Source organism: Malaya genurostris, chromosome 3, assembly GCF_030247185.1.
Source record: "Malaya genurostris strain Urasoe2022 chromosome 3, Malgen_1.1, whole genome shotgun sequence".
Taxonomy (NCBI): domain Eukaryota; kingdom Metazoa; phylum Arthropoda; class Insecta; order Diptera; family Culicidae; genus Malaya; species Malaya genurostris.
The window spans coordinates 215,145,431-215,161,037 of NC_080572.1; the positions used below are offsets into that span (position 1 = coordinate 215,145,431).

The window sequence follows — 15,607 nt, forward strand, 5'->3', positions numbered from 1 at the left end:
GTCGAAATGATAACAATGCAATTAATCTCGCACTCCACCAAGCGGTGAGTGCGGTCATTCTAGAAAGTACCGGGAACGATCCAGATTTTTTAAATATATTTGTAAGCACATACATGTCTTTATTATTTATCTTTGATTACACTGTAACATGAGTATTACACATTTTTCTCTTTACTTTTCTAGTAATATTGCTTTCTGGGACCGAAGCAAATGATGACTAATGAGATGACTCTTGGTACATTACCCCTACCTAAATTTGTGTCAAAAATTTGCGCAATGAAAAATTTTCATAATGAAACTATTCGAAAGAAAAAAAACAGACATACCACTAGGTAGATTAAAGGAAGGTACTCCTATAAGCACACACTTAGAAAAAATCGTGTAAATTTACGTTTCTATAGATCTACGTTTCAACAGAAGCGTTGCAATTCACTTAAATTTACATCTTAAAATTAGTAAAAATGAATCATATTATTAACTTTACAGCTAATTTAGCTGAAGGTAACATCGAAACAGACACAATATTTATTTTTATATGTTAAAAATACACGGCATGCTTGAATTTATGCCAAGTGTAAGTTCAATCTCTTCTAAGAGTGCGGGTTTTCCTTCATTTAGAACGCGGATTAAAAAATCGGTTACCTAATTATGATTCTTTATTGACGACTACTACAGGGTAAATTGGATGTAAACATATCGAATTGCTCCATGACGATAACTAAAGAGCAGCTGGTCTTATTACTTATTAAATTTTTGATGGAACACCGTTGAGAAAATTATAAAAAAATGTTATCCCACTTTATTTCTATTGTAAATAACGGAAACCTGTTATTAACTGTCCACCATGAAAGATTGTATAATTTATTGAAAAAATAAAGTTACTATAAAACACAAAACGGTAATGTGCCCAAAGCACAAAATAAGGTTGAATCGGCCAGAAAAAGTGTTCTCCAAATAACAAAATCTTTACGTCTGCTTAGCGGATTATGCTGGACTGGTAGGTGGCATAACAGTTCAACATGAACTGTTATGCAATGATGATTCAAAAACGAAACGTAAAGAAAATATAAAATATTGTTTTCGCATCTTACAGCTAACTCATTACTTCATTTCCTAGGTTGTATTGTAGTTATATGGTAATTTGTATTAAACTAAAAATACTGACGTTTTCCAGGTTGACCTTTCTCGCTCTGACACTTAAATGACTGCATATAATTTTTCACACTTATCAACCCGTAATAACTGTTCTAACTATGACTGAGTTTGCAACAATTTCTTTTCGTTGAAATATATGAATATTTAGATAAACGAAAGAAGGATTCAGGCGAACAAACTCCTTTGTGAAAAGCTATCAAAATCTGAGTGATTCTTTGCAAAGAACTGCCGACATAATACTAAAAATAAATTTGAACTATTTCATCCATCTCTAATGTTCTATGATGATATTCGATTTAATGTTAAATCTGAATTTTTGTTCAATCAGAATTTGAACTTTATTGTTTTTTGCCTTTCTCATATAGAAAGGTTATGCAATCACTTGAAAAACCGACTAGTAAATATTGGCCCGGAGGGCTAAGTGTCATATACCATTGAACTCAGTTCATCGAGCTGAGCAATGTCTGTGTGTGTATGTGTCAAATAATCACTAGGTTTTCTCGGAGATGGCTGAACCGATTTTGACAAATGAAAGGTCTCATGGGCCCATACGGAATTTTTGAATTTCATTCGGATCCGACTTCCGGTTACGGAGTTATAGGGCAATGTGTGTTCAATATTGTACACCGTCACTTAAACCGGCGAAACAAAACACGTAAAAAATTTTCTAAACTCTTCTCAAAACTACACAAATCCGGTTCCGGAAGTACCGGAAATAGCAGTCATATATTCCAAAATGAATCTCACTCACTTTTCTCAGGGATGGTTTGACCGATTTCCACAAACTTAGATTAAAATGGATGGTCTCACGGTCCCATACGGAATTTCTGAATTTCATCCGGATCCGATTTCCGGTTCCAGAATTATAGGGTAAAGTGTGTTCAATATTGTACACCGTCACTTAAACCGGCGAAACAAAACCGTAAAAAATGTTGTAAACTGAGCTCAAAACCTTTATTCTCAATCTTAGGCTGAACACAAAGATTTGAACAAAGATTTGAATAAAGTCTAGTAGAGTTTGTACGTCATGTTAGTTGGTCTTCGATTATACCTTCGATTATACCGGTTCTCGGGTTCCGGTGCCGGAAGTGCATATAATAGTGAACCCATTTCGTTTTCTTAAGCATAACCTACGCGAGCAAAGTATTGTTTTATTCTGTATGCTATACTAGCTCATGCACAAGCAATTTCTTGGTTTCTTTCAAAAATCGAAAAGAAGAATTTTGAATAGAATACCACAATATTATACATCAGAAAGGCATCATTACACCACTAAGTAGATTAAAGCAGGTTTTTTAATTTCAGATAGTAGATCAATCTATATCCAACAGCAATCGACAATTCTTAAAGTATGAATGAAAAGATTTGAATTTCTTATGGAATATTCTTGCTTTGTTGAAATATTCACTACTTATCAAAGAGAAATGTTTTTAAATGATTTTAAGATTCAATTTTTTCAAACAGCGGAACATGTTTGACAATTTCTTTTCTAGAGATCATTTCAATTTATTTGTACCTGAAGTAAGTTCTCGCATCTTTAGTGGTTGAATAATGTTCCAATTCCAAAATATGATGAACTCGTTCCATAAATCGAATAGTTAAATATTATGGTCTCTGTAAACAAATGAAGATATTTTCATGCTATATTTAGCTAAGGAAAGCAGATTACCTTCGCGATGGCATCAGTGCTGTGTTCGATAGGCGTCGTGGGTCGTTGGCTAAGAAGTAAAACAGAAAATTCCCAGACCGACCGGTCCAGCACCGTAGGTATTTTTATTAGTGCAAATGCGGGGATTCCACATTGGTAGCAGGTCGGAAGCTTAGCATCACAACAGACTCTATCAACGCATGTCGCTTTTCACACAGCGCGCAAGGTCAAGAAATCTGTTTTGCTTATGTTGTTTTAAATAATACGGTGTGATAAGCCGAGAATCACATCAAATTTTCGCTCAGCTATAGCATACGAACTTGTTGTTCGGCTTTTCGTGATTTCCTATTTGTTTTGAAGCCATATGTATTTCGGAGCATCTTCGTCTTCTCTTCCTCTTGCGGAACTACTAAAGTCCGGATGCTGCGAAGATTTGAAAGGCAAACAAAGTCTCAAGTGAAAAAAACCTGGAATTCAAGTTTTGTTCGAGGCAGGACTAGTCTACAACAGACATCGAAAGATCGGAACTCAGTTTAGTTTTGGCTGTGAACGACATCGGATGAAATTGTTTATAAAACTCCGGACCAACTGAAGTGTCAAAAGTTAATTAACAAAAGTGGAACAATGAAATCTGTGATTTGTATTCTAACGTTAGCCCTACTGGTAGTCTCTATTAGTGCTCATGACGAAGGTAAAGGTGCGTTATTTGTAAAATGTAGAAATAATATTTAAATCTAAATCAAGAACAGCGATATGATCACTTTTTGGTATAGACGGAGGAAGCGCTGTGAATTCAAATTTAAAGCTTTGGTATTACATTAATTTTGTGGAATTTGACCTTCTGTTTCAACAGACTACGCAGTCGAATGGTAGTGTACAGAACCGTTGCATGACTGGTGGGTGCTACGATTCTACTGACACTAAGAATCCTTCCAGGTCGGTACTCGAACATACGACAACTGTCTTGTAAGACTAGTGCCCTATGCATTGAGTCGCCAACTCGGGAATGATCACGCCAATTCAAATCCAACCATACCATATTTTAACACTAGTTTTACAAATATTGATTATTCATACTTCAGTGATGGAAACTATTTTTCGGCCTAAACTTAAGACTTCATTGTAATTCCATTTGCTGCAGTATAGTATTGCTTGCAGTGATAATCGTTTGTTTTAAAATTTTTACGAGTATGAAGTGTTGTTTTCATGGTAATCAATTAAATTGAAATGAGCTTATCCGATTTCGAATCTCAACATACAGGCTAGGGTCAGAAATGCCTTCTGACTAGAGATGGGCAAAATAGTTCAGTTCAAAGAACCGTTCAGTGATGCAGAGTTCTATTAAAAGAACTAGTTCTCGAGAGCTGTTCGTTCATAGTTAGTTTGCTTTTTGAATGACTAACCGAGATTCCAATTAGAACGGAGGTTTCGTAGTTCGAAAAAGATTGAGCGAGCGAAAAAAATGTCAACGACTTTGAACTGTTGTACTGAAGAACTGCCATTCTCAAAAAAAGAACTATTGATCATTTATTCTTTGAAAAGAACTAGTTCTTTTGAGTCGTTCGCGAACGAATTGCCCATCTCTACTTCTGACTATAGTAAAAGTGAAAGCAAAAGAATAAAATAGAATAACTAAAATGCTAGTTGAATTTAATATAGCCCAATCATGTAATTTAATTTTGGTGTTGTTTGGAGATTTGAACGTTTCTGATCAATTATAAAGATATATAATGTTCTATGGACACTATTGTGATATTCTACTCCTCTTACCGTCTCCAGTTATAAATACTCTCTTTTGTTCTCGCTGGTTCATTTTGTGTACAATACAATTGGAATATGTGTGAATATGCGATGTGAATTAACTCGCACAACAAACAGTCGAGAGAGTGGATGATTTTAGGTAAAAGTCACTTTTTCACAAGCGACGAAAAAGGGTGCAGACTGTAGGCTTCAGTCAAGATCAGTGCGGTAAAATTTCATTTTCAATCGAATAATATAAGATCAAAATGAAATTTATGGCCGCCGACCGTCAGCATATCCCTACTAAATCATTTGACTTTTGCTGCCATTTTCAAGTGAAGCTCCCAGGATTCATCGTCAGTTGAATAATCGTACCTAGTTTTGTTTGCTCAGTTTCAAGTGCCAAGTAGTCTACCTGCTCCATTGCCTTCGCTCTTGGTAATAAGCAAGTTCGAACGAATAGAATTGTAAATGGATTAAAGTATTAAAAATGAAAACTGAAGGAGGAAACAATTAATTTATGTGTATGACCGCTCTCACGCTATTGAAGGAGATATTTTGCTACTTCAAGAGATCAACTGACGGTGGTTAAACTGAGCCTCGATTGAAGAGAAGAGAGTGAAGTTTACTGCAGTAGAGAGATCGTCAATGTGTTCCACATTCAGTTTCAATTGAATTGAAGTCACTAAATCGGACTGTTACTTATACTTTAATGCATAGCCGATCCAGACGGCAACTATAAAAATATTACTTTGCATCCTAATGCTGAAGTCAATTTGTCAGTCATTTTTTACTAAGGACTATCGTCACGACAAATATCTCAAATATTTCTTGAATTCTGGTCGTGGTCCTTTTCTCAATTCTATTGCACGCAATCTTCAGTCTTATTATCAGATGGTCATGTTCTTACTCATTTTTTTTGTATTATTCATCGCGTACAAGAAAGGCAACAAACATTTCTCGATGAACATTAGAAAAGGTCCCAAGTGCAACTGATAGATTCTCTTTGTTTAATTACTATTTCAGTTATTACGGCATACCCCTATTTTTCCAACATTTTCTTAACTACAGATCGAAAGTCGATGGGTTCAGTCGTTATTCTTTGGAAAGAGTTAGAGACAGGGATTACCGATATTACCGTAATAATCGAAAGAGAAAGTGAACAAAGAGAAACTCTCATTTGCACTTAGGACCTTTTCTCGTGTTTGTCTTCATTTGTCAATAAGTTCAGTTCCCAAGCTGCTTGAGTTGCTACAAATTTGTCGACTTCAAACAGATGTATTTGACAAGATGACTTTGCAGTAGCGAAACTAAAGTGTGTTGGTTTCTATGGAAGGTTTCTGGACTGAATTAAGTCCTATCAAGTTTGTTGCAGAATGTTGGTAAAAATAGAGACACTACCACAAAGAAGTCACCGTGGTTTGCTCCTGTTCGTAATTTACATCAATGACGTCGATCTCTCACCTTTCTTACGCAGACTTTTAGTTTGTTCTTGAAAGTTTGCAGCCAAAATTATGCTGTTTATTCAGAAATAACTTGATATCTTCGACAATAATCAGTTATTCGTTTCTCGAGGCGAACTAAATAGAGTGAGCTACATAAAAGATCTTGCGTTATGGTGTGACGATGGTCTTGGTGGATTGACTTCGACTCAGATTGAACATCTTGACAGCATAATACATTTTATTATCAGCTGTCTCCATCTTCATCATTCAACGGAAAGGATGAAGAATAAGAAAGAGAAAATGCTGAAGCTACACCTACTTTACGGAAGGGCGATGACTCATGCAACTTTTCCATAGGTGTAAACATTAAACCGAATCCATTTCAGTCTATCACAGGTAGCAGGATTGAGATTCTTTTTTCCTCAAAGTATTTGATCAGCGTAATAAACCATTTCATGTATAATCCAAACCATATCCATGAACGTTTGACGATATCTAGTATAATTAGTTTATCGTATTTGTTTATGCGGAATGGTTAAGATACTTTATTCATCATCAGATCATTTGCTCGGTTGCATCTAATCTTCTAAAATTCATTTCCCCGTCTAGAATCCAAGACCAAAATTTGTGTTTCAGAATTCGGGAAATGAAACAGAATTTAAGAACTTGATTCGAAGCCGGGATTTCGTAACCGGATCTAGATCTGGTCTTTGAAGCCTAATTTCGTAAATGAATTCTGTAATGAATGTGAATTTTTGAAATGATTTCTGGAACTGAAATTAAGGTTCATTCCAAAATTCAGTTATATTTCCTGAATTTAGTTCTAAAATGCATTCCAGAATACAAGAATTCAGTTCCAGAATGCAATGCTGGTCTAGAATTTTCTTTCAAAACTCAGTTTCAGAACGCTAGAAGTATAACTGAACTCAGAAACTGAAGATTTTCTGGAATCTGCATTCGAGGAGCCGAATTATGGATCCGCATTCAATTGAATTGAAAAAATTGAATCCCTGACCGGAATTTGGTAACTAAAAATCAGTTGCAAACCAGGATCCAGGTCCAGAGCTCGGTGCTAGATTAAGATTCAGAATTCAATGTCTAACCAGAATCCTGGTCTTCAATTCAGTTCCAATATTCAGCTCTAGAACACAGGTTCAGTGTTCAATTCAACAATCCAGAATTCTGTTTCTAAGTTCAAATTCAGGATTCAGTTCCAGAATATAGCATCAAAATTGCGTTTCAGAATTCAGTTCTAGCATTCGGGTCCAGAATTCTAGGTCCAGAACTATCCATTTAATTCGTATTTACATCATCCAGTTATGTCTTATGACATTACCCACCCGCCTTTTGATCTCATCAAATGCACAACATCGCTTTTTTTAATGATTAGGTTTTGAAGTTGAACAGTCGGATGACATTTGAGTTTTTCGTCTTTTACACTGAACCCACATTTAAATTGTTTAAATTCGTGATTCCCAAACTGGTACCTAAAGCCCACCAACCAGCGACAACGCATGATTAGGTCTAAGAAGTTTCGTTGCATTACCGCAGTGTCAGGGATAGTTTGAGAACCACTTGTTTAAACCAACATGATCCTCATGAGGTTCAACAAGGATTTGATTTATCAGTGATCTTTGTGTCCTAATCAATGGCAAATTTACTAACATATATTGTATATCGTTTGAACAGTAACCAAGCATTTTCGGTTCTCCCGGAAAAAGGACGGTACTCGAAAAAAATGCAGACGGACAAAAATGGCAACTGACAAAAAATTTATTTTGAGTCGGATGTTTTCGAAATATTGAAAGAATACAAAACACATATGAGCACTATTTTTATAAATTTGGATTGAACACCTGTGTTACCTTCTGGACGAACAAAGAAGGCGCCTATTGTTATATACGACTTCCTGAATTTACCGCACCCGCAGATCGCCTGCCACGCCAAGTACTTCTTGGCAAATTATTCGAATTTTGATCGCTAATCGAGGACCGGTGTATCCAAAGTGAGTTTGTGTGGTCTTCAAATTATAAGACCTTTTAGCTAGAGGAATTTATTAACTATTTTTGATAGAATATGTTCATTTTTACATCTTCTCTTACAAAACAAAACTCATCACTCTTTCCCCTATAACCCTGGAACCAGAAGTAAAATTCGTATGAAATTAAAAAAATATCGATGGTGTTGTAGGACCTTTCATTGAATCTAAGGATAGGAAAATTGGTGTAGCCATCGCGGAGGAAAGTGAGTGATTATTTTTTGCATTTTTTTTATATTTTCTATCGTAATTTCGAATTCGGAGATCGGATCGATATGAAATGGAAAAAAATATGTAAACAATAGTCATATAGACCTAAATTTGTCACAATCTCGGAGAAAAGTGAGAGCTTATTTGTGTCATATTCTTATTTGTGTCATATGAAACTGGGTTCAAATGTCGGTTTTCACAGTGATCGAATTGTTTTCCGATAAGAAAAAGGCAAACACGAATACCACGACAACGAGTGTGCAATATTGCCGCAATATAAATAGAATTATGGGCTGTTTCGATAAACCGAATTTTCATAATATCTGGTTTTATTTTATTTAGGGTATTGGTACCCGTATTCATCTCTGCTGCATAATTCATCTCATATACTGAAAGTGTAAGATGAACATTTGTAGAAGTAATCTTTCTGTGATATTGTTTCCAAGATACGAAGCGAGGAAGTTGTATCTGATTTTGTTACAACTCATTAATCCGTAAATCCGTGAAATAACGTGACGACTCTACTGTCGTGAAATGACTATTGGTACAATAAGTCTACCTGCATTATTTATATGCTCATATGGAGTTTTTATTTATTCCTTTATAACTGAATACATGTCCTAATTTGGGAAACTAACTCCGTTAATTGCAGCAGTTTTAAATCCGAAAGAAAAAATAATTAAAAATTTTCTTATTTATTACCTTTATCTCCATCAGTTCCGATATATGAAACCGGCTTAGCCGTCACAATATAAATATATTTCTGTAGCATATGTTGGTTCTCTATCAACCTAACCGGTTTCTTGCGGTTATGGGATAACCCATAGCATTATTACTCCAAGAGCATGCGCGTGAGGTGACCTAGGGATTTTTATTTTAGCTTATCATTTCTTGATTGATTAGTCGAGTGTGTCACACATTTTTCAATACGTTTTGCTCAGAAGAGAAATAATTGCAATTGTTAATTCGTTCGCCATCTTTTTTGTGTTTTCGTAATGTGAGTATATGGAAGCACGAGGCACAGTAGGATTCTTTTGAATTAAATTTCTTGCAGATGCGACTTCTTTTTAAATCCATTTTTTTTTCAAAGGCTGTGCAACGATTATTTATATGTGCACAGCATTTTAAAGTTATTTTGAAGCTGATGGAAAACAACAAAAAGAATTAGATTTAGATCTAGTGCACAATTCAAATATTTTGGACGGTATTTTTAAGTGAATAGGTTCAGCTTTCAATTACCAGTTTATTTTGAGTAACACTGAATCGTTGTTCCTTACTAAACCTGTGTAAATTCAATTTCAGATGAGGCACTTAAAATCAGAGCAAGTGATGCGGCTCATGAAGAAATACTGGTTGAATCTTCCTTGAATGTGCGGAAATCCAATCCCGCGGTACGGAAGCATGCCAGGAGTTTGATGGATCTGCTGATGTCTCCCAGTCATTCGCGACCGAAGCGGCAGTTTGGAGGGTAAGTTTGAATACTTGGATTGTTGTTATTTTACCTTTTGCCTTTCTCTATAGAAAGGTAACAGAATTTCAGGAAAGTTTATATTAGAGATGAAATGTTTAGTTTGTGGTCTACGACTGCAAATTTCTTTATAAAACACATATTTCCCGAGTGATTTTTTCGTGGAACAAGTTGGAAACGTTATCCAAATGACCTATAAGTAGTTTTTTTTATTGGAAACCTGTTAAATTTTCGTCCTGACATAGATTTCGCGTTCATGAAAAAGTACTCTGTACGAATACAAATCCCGGTTGGACGATCTTCCCGTGGGGTTTTAGGCTACTAGATTCTGATTCATCGTCTGTGGATACTAAGAGTCAAGATGCCTATCAAATTGCTTTATTCGGGTCAATTCGAAAGTGTTTGGAATGACAATTCAAGAGTTGGATAGGTTCAGCTAATTTTGAAAAAACTGTTTAAGGGAGGCTCTATGAAAAATCCGTTTTTTATTCATGATATGTTGTCTGACAACAAAGTTCAAAAACATACTTTGAATAAAAACATAAAGAAAATTTCTTGTTTTTTTGCATATATTTTTGTATGTCCCTCACTTTTCTCAGAGATGGCTGATTCGATTTTTACAATCTTAAACTCAAACGAATGTTCTTATGGTTCCATAGCTTGCTAATAAATTTCATCTTTATCTGACTACTGGTTACGGAATTCAAAGGAAGTGCAAATCTATGTTAAAATGCGCACTTAGTTTTATCGAAAATTACTCAACCGGTTTTCACAAACTAAGATGCTAATAAAAGGTCTTTAAAATTTTAAAAAAGTCCCCGAAAAGTTGATCCAGATCCGACTTCCGATTTCGGTATTACAGCGCGATAAGGGACAAACGTTCATTTCCATGAATATTTTTTCACAAGTAATGGCAAAACGATGTGCAAATTTATATAAATCTTACTGGTAAATTCTAGTTAACAGACATTGTTACCTAGTGGATATATAAACCTATTTTGGGACTACTAGTCTCCGGTTTCCCATTCCGATAGCACCGATAATAGTGAAGAAAAGATCCAAAAATGGAACTCACTTCGATTTTTCAGCAACGATTACACCGATTTCCACAAATTTTGATTCAAACTAAAGCTCTCATTGTCTTGAAAGATACTGTGCAATTTCATCCAGATCCAACTTCCGATTCCGAGATTATAGGGCGATGAGTGCCAATTCATTCAAATTGACGATGCAACGTCGGTACGTGCGGTACGGAAGCAGAAAACACCACCGGCTTTGATCCGTTCGTAGCGTGCTTTGTTCGATATCGTATAGCGTGCAGGGTTGCCACATTTAAATCTATATTTTGCAGATGAAAAATATGTAAATCTGTAAATCTTTTATTTAACTTGTACCCACTGTTAGTATTATCACAAAATCATGACGAATATATTCCATAAAAGTATACTTATTACCTTTCTCACTTGAAAAATTAACTAGTGAAAATTGGCCTCAAGTTGAGCAATGTCTGTGTGCGATTATGCGTCAAATAATGACACTCATTTTTTCAGAGATGGCTTGACCGATTTTCACAAACTTAGGCTCAAAAAAGAAATCTCATAGTCCCATAGGAATAAGGATAAAATTCTTTTAGATTTGGCTCAAAACAGATTTAATTTGTAGGATATATTACTTACTAAACGAACCGGCTTCGGCTTTACCGCTTCCCAGTTCCTGTAGTCTCATAGGTTGCTGTTTAATTTTATCCGGGTACTACTAAAAATTGATCCTTTATTGTACGAGGTTAAACTTGAGCATAATGAAAACCGGATGAAATTTAAGTTATTCCTTAACGAATTTTCGAACTTTTGATCGAATGCTCTTCATCAAGTTCCGGACAAGTGTTGCATCTCATTTTTGGGACGCTTGAGCCCAATTTTTTTTGAACTGCTGCATGTTCCCAGCTGCCTTACCAGTTTTCTTGAAAGGGTCGAAGCTGAGGGCAATTTGGTGGATTGATATTTTTCTGAACGAAATTTATACCCTATTCCGCAAGCCAATTGAGAGTGGTTTTGGCATAGTGAGCCGACGTTAAATCCGGCCAAAAAAGTGGAGTTGTACTATGCTTCTTATATAAAGACAGTAATCTCTTCTGGAGACACTCAGATCGATAGATTTCTGCATTTATAGTTCCGGTAGTGTAAAAAATGGTTGACTTCAAACCACAGGAACATATTGCTTGCCATACCAGTACCTTTCGACCGAATTTCTCCACTTGAATCGACCTGACGGCATCGCTCACATCCTCCCCAACGACGACAGTAAAGTATTGTGGACCTGAAATGGTTTTTAAGTCCTCCTTTACATAAGTCTCATCGTCCATAAAAACGCATGCATCCGGACACTGCAAAAGACGCAAACACAATTTCCGAACCGGGTTTTCTGCCTCTTCCTGATAGCTCATCCAAAGAATACTGTTCCCCAAACTTATTAATGATAGTTTTAACACTGGCGTGATGAATTCCAATCCGATTCGTCAATTTTCGCATAGTAATACCCTTCTCACTTATGTCGTTTTTGCTTGAGAAAACTGAAACTGACCCACGGTAGTTTCATCAAACAAACGCTTTTCGCGAAACTGTGTTGATTTCGCACTTAGCAACGGGGGTTTGTGTAAAACTGATTTAAAAACCAGGTTCGAAACTGACTCGATTTTCAGTTCAACAACGTTGAAACTAGGTTCGAAACTGACTTCAAACAAACGGTTTGACAGCAGTTAGAGTGGAAACTGGGTTAGGTTTGTCATCAAGCGAAAACGACATTAGACATGTGTCCAGAACCTTATTTTTCACTTCCTTTTCAATACGCGACATTTTGAAAACGCAGAAACACAAATGTATGTGGATAGCTAATTTTAGATGCACTCCTTATGTTAATTTATAACCAAATAAAGTTTCAATTTAATTCAAGATTGAAAAAAAAAACATCATGACAGAATTTTCTAGTGATATTTCTGAAAACATAAGTAATCTTAGAAAGGCATCATTACACCACTAGGTGGATTAAAAAAGGCCTTTAAACTTTAAACTGCTCGATATGTTCGTCATTTTGAATAATTTGTTTTTCTTATCCTCACGCCTACATCTACAGATGCTCCAAAAAGAATTTTCCCGCCATCTCCGGTTTCTGCACAATAGAATAATGAAAGTAGACCATATTATTTACTGATTCATAGAGTGCCCTCCTTAAGCATTTTACAAACAAAAAATCTAATAGAATCAAGTAAGAGGTACAACCTCTACATTTAAATAATCTGATAAAAAAATTACATGCCTGTTTCTGTGATACCATGTTTTGTTTCGGGTGGTAATTGAAAGTCATAATAATTTAAACTCTGAATTGCATATAGCTTCAATGATCGCTGACCAAGTGATAAGCTGTTTTTGTTATGATTTTGTAAAATATAAAAGCAAAACAGTACTTTTAAATACTGTCCGCAAAAATAAAAGTAAGTTCAGTATCGTAACAATTTAATAACTCATCTAAGCTTGATGTCAGAGTGAGCGCGGAACGCGGACCGAAGCGAAGCGATTCAATGCGATGTACTGTTTTCGCATCGCATTCACTCTGACAGGTTTGCTATGATCAAATGCAAGTAGCTCGCAAGCGCGCTTCGTGACGCTTTTACTCTGACAGTAACCTAAAAGTTCATTCTCACGTCTTACTCTACCCAGTCATGAATCACCATTAGTCGTGATGGCAATAACGAAGAACAGTTGTCTGGAACAACATGCGTAGTAAATAATAAGACTAGTTTTATACAAGCAATGGTGCTTCTGCGATCAAGCTTAATTACCATTGATTTCAAGCTTTGACGTTCATTCATTGTGGTTATACTGGGCTACACTGAAGCAGACCCTGTCAGCTTGGAGCGAAATCAATCTTCAGTTCAACAACGCCATCGCACGGCATCACATTCAACATATCATGTCAATTGTATGGGTGCGCAGCCCTGCTATTTTGGCGCGCACGAATTTGACATTTCTCTCCCCTACTTCTATGTATGAGATTCGATGCGGACTCACCTGAGGGCGACATGTTCGCAAAAAAGGATGTTGTCAATGATTTGTTCGGGAAATGTGAGAGCTGGATATCTTGTTAATATGATGTCTTTGCCTGAAGTTAGATAGCATGTGTATGAAAAAAAAAATTAAAAAATTATATTACTGAGATACATAATCACCATCTTTTAGACCAGTGATCCCTAAACTCACCCTACCACTACGGCAGTGAAGCGAAATACTTTTCTACAAATTAATGGACATAGATTATAAGAAAAATGATAAAAGGTTGTATCGACACAGTAAACTTGCACTCGGGATACTGATTTGCGCAAACCAACGCAACCTAATCAGGAGTCCAAATAAATACAACCAATGAGACCATTTTTCAATTTGGTGTGATCACTTGCCGGAAGATTGATGGTTCAGAAAATGCAGCAGATTTCGTTTAGACTGGCCGCCGTCAAGCTGATTAATATTCTAAGAAATGTGTTTGATAAAAATTGATGAAATTCGAAATGGCACACCATTGGGCACGCTTTTACGACCGATTCGACCCTGATATTTTTCAAACCGCTCAGCACTGCAGCTGGGGTGTGGGATCGATTCGATGATCCCGGGTATTTCTATTCTCGAACTTCACCAACAGGTGCACGAGACAAGCCTTAAGACCTCATTAACTTGATTGGATGAACGTGTCCAGAATGGATGATATTTTCCGGTTCGAAATTCAATCCAAAGAACGCGAGCATAGAGCTCTCTAGTGTAGCAGTAGTAGAGACCCATAGTGGAATTGATTTGAAAGTTCTTCGTAGACCTGAGTGATTGAATGATAGAAAATGATTCACAATTGTCAGCTAGCTGTTTCATGATGTATGCAAAGAAAACTCATCAGTTTGCTCTTTACAGGTTCGGAGCATCGAGCTCGAATGCAAATGCTAATGCATTCAATCAACAGTTTGGACCTCAAGGATTTGGGGCCAGTGCAGCTAATGCCGGAGCTCAATCATTCTACAATCAGGGACCGTTGGGAGGGTTCGGTGCTTCGGCGGCCAATTCGGCATCACAAGGATTCCAGGGTGGACCAGGAGGATTTTCGGTGTGTTGAAGGAATCAATTACTGTATAAATTTACTATATTACTATTTTTTTATTTTTGTTTTGATCAGGGTTCCGCTGGAATGTCTGGCAGCCAGTCGTATCATTTGCCCGGTAACCATGACGTTAGTCTTTCATATACTGGAGGTTTTTCGGTGGCCAATGGGAAACCAAGTGTTTCGCAAGGAAACTCAATCAGTTTCACATAATGACATACAAAAGAAGTGGAGTACGGAGTTTAAACTATTTCATCAGTTTCAGGATGTATCGAAATATACGGAACGTGTTCTGTCAAACTTGTTTTATTGCGCCCCACTCCGACTAATGTGTCTTCGGAAGATACCAGAATGAGACACATATCATTTCGATCATATACGTATGTGCGAAAATTTGCCCGCTCCTCCTATTCATGTGGGATAACACGGATTTGTCAACTTAATGCGTTTGTTTATTATGCCAGAGGCGTTCCCGGAGCCGGACCTCCTCGCTAGAGAACGGTAACCGGGTACATTTGAATAATCGTATAAGGTGAATTGTTCTTTGCAATTGACGTTCGGCGAAGCATGGATACATGACTTATTGGATAGTTTTGTCGAGAAGTTTGCATAACATAATCTCGACTAATAGGGATTATAAAATATAGATTTCTATTATTCTTCAAAAATATTTTTCTTTGTTTCTAACGGTCATTCGCCTTTTGAAACAGGAAAGCTAACTGTTTTATAGTTTTTTTTATAAGTGCTAGGATACATAAAATTTTCAAGAG

The 15,607-nt window shown here is 36.3% G+C and overlaps 1 protein-coding gene across 2 annotated transcripts; it reads left to right on the forward strand.

Moving 5' to 3' along the window:
* The first annotated feature begins 3,145 nt into the window (after positions 1 to 3,145).
* LOC131433723 (uncharacterized PE-PGRS family protein PE_PGRS10-like) lies at positions 3,146 to 15,137 on the forward strand. 2 transcript variants are annotated; one of them, XM_058600287.1, is made up of 4 exons: positions 3,146 to 3,500; positions 9,539 to 9,704; positions 14,654 to 14,843; positions 14,913 to 15,137. In XM_058600287.1, the coding sequence occupies exons 1-4, from the start codon at positions 3,428 to 3,430 to the stop codon at positions 15,048 to 15,050; spliced, it is 567 nt and encodes a 188-aa protein (XP_058456270.1). In that variant the 5' UTR covers positions 3,146 to 3,427; the 3' UTR covers positions 15,051 to 15,137. The 2 variants fall into 2 exon arrangements, with proteins under 2 accessions (XP_058456270.1, XP_058456271.1); XM_058600288.1 differs by having other exon boundaries at positions 3,146 to 3,494.
* The last annotated feature ends 470 nt before the right edge of the window (positions 15,138 to 15,607 follow it).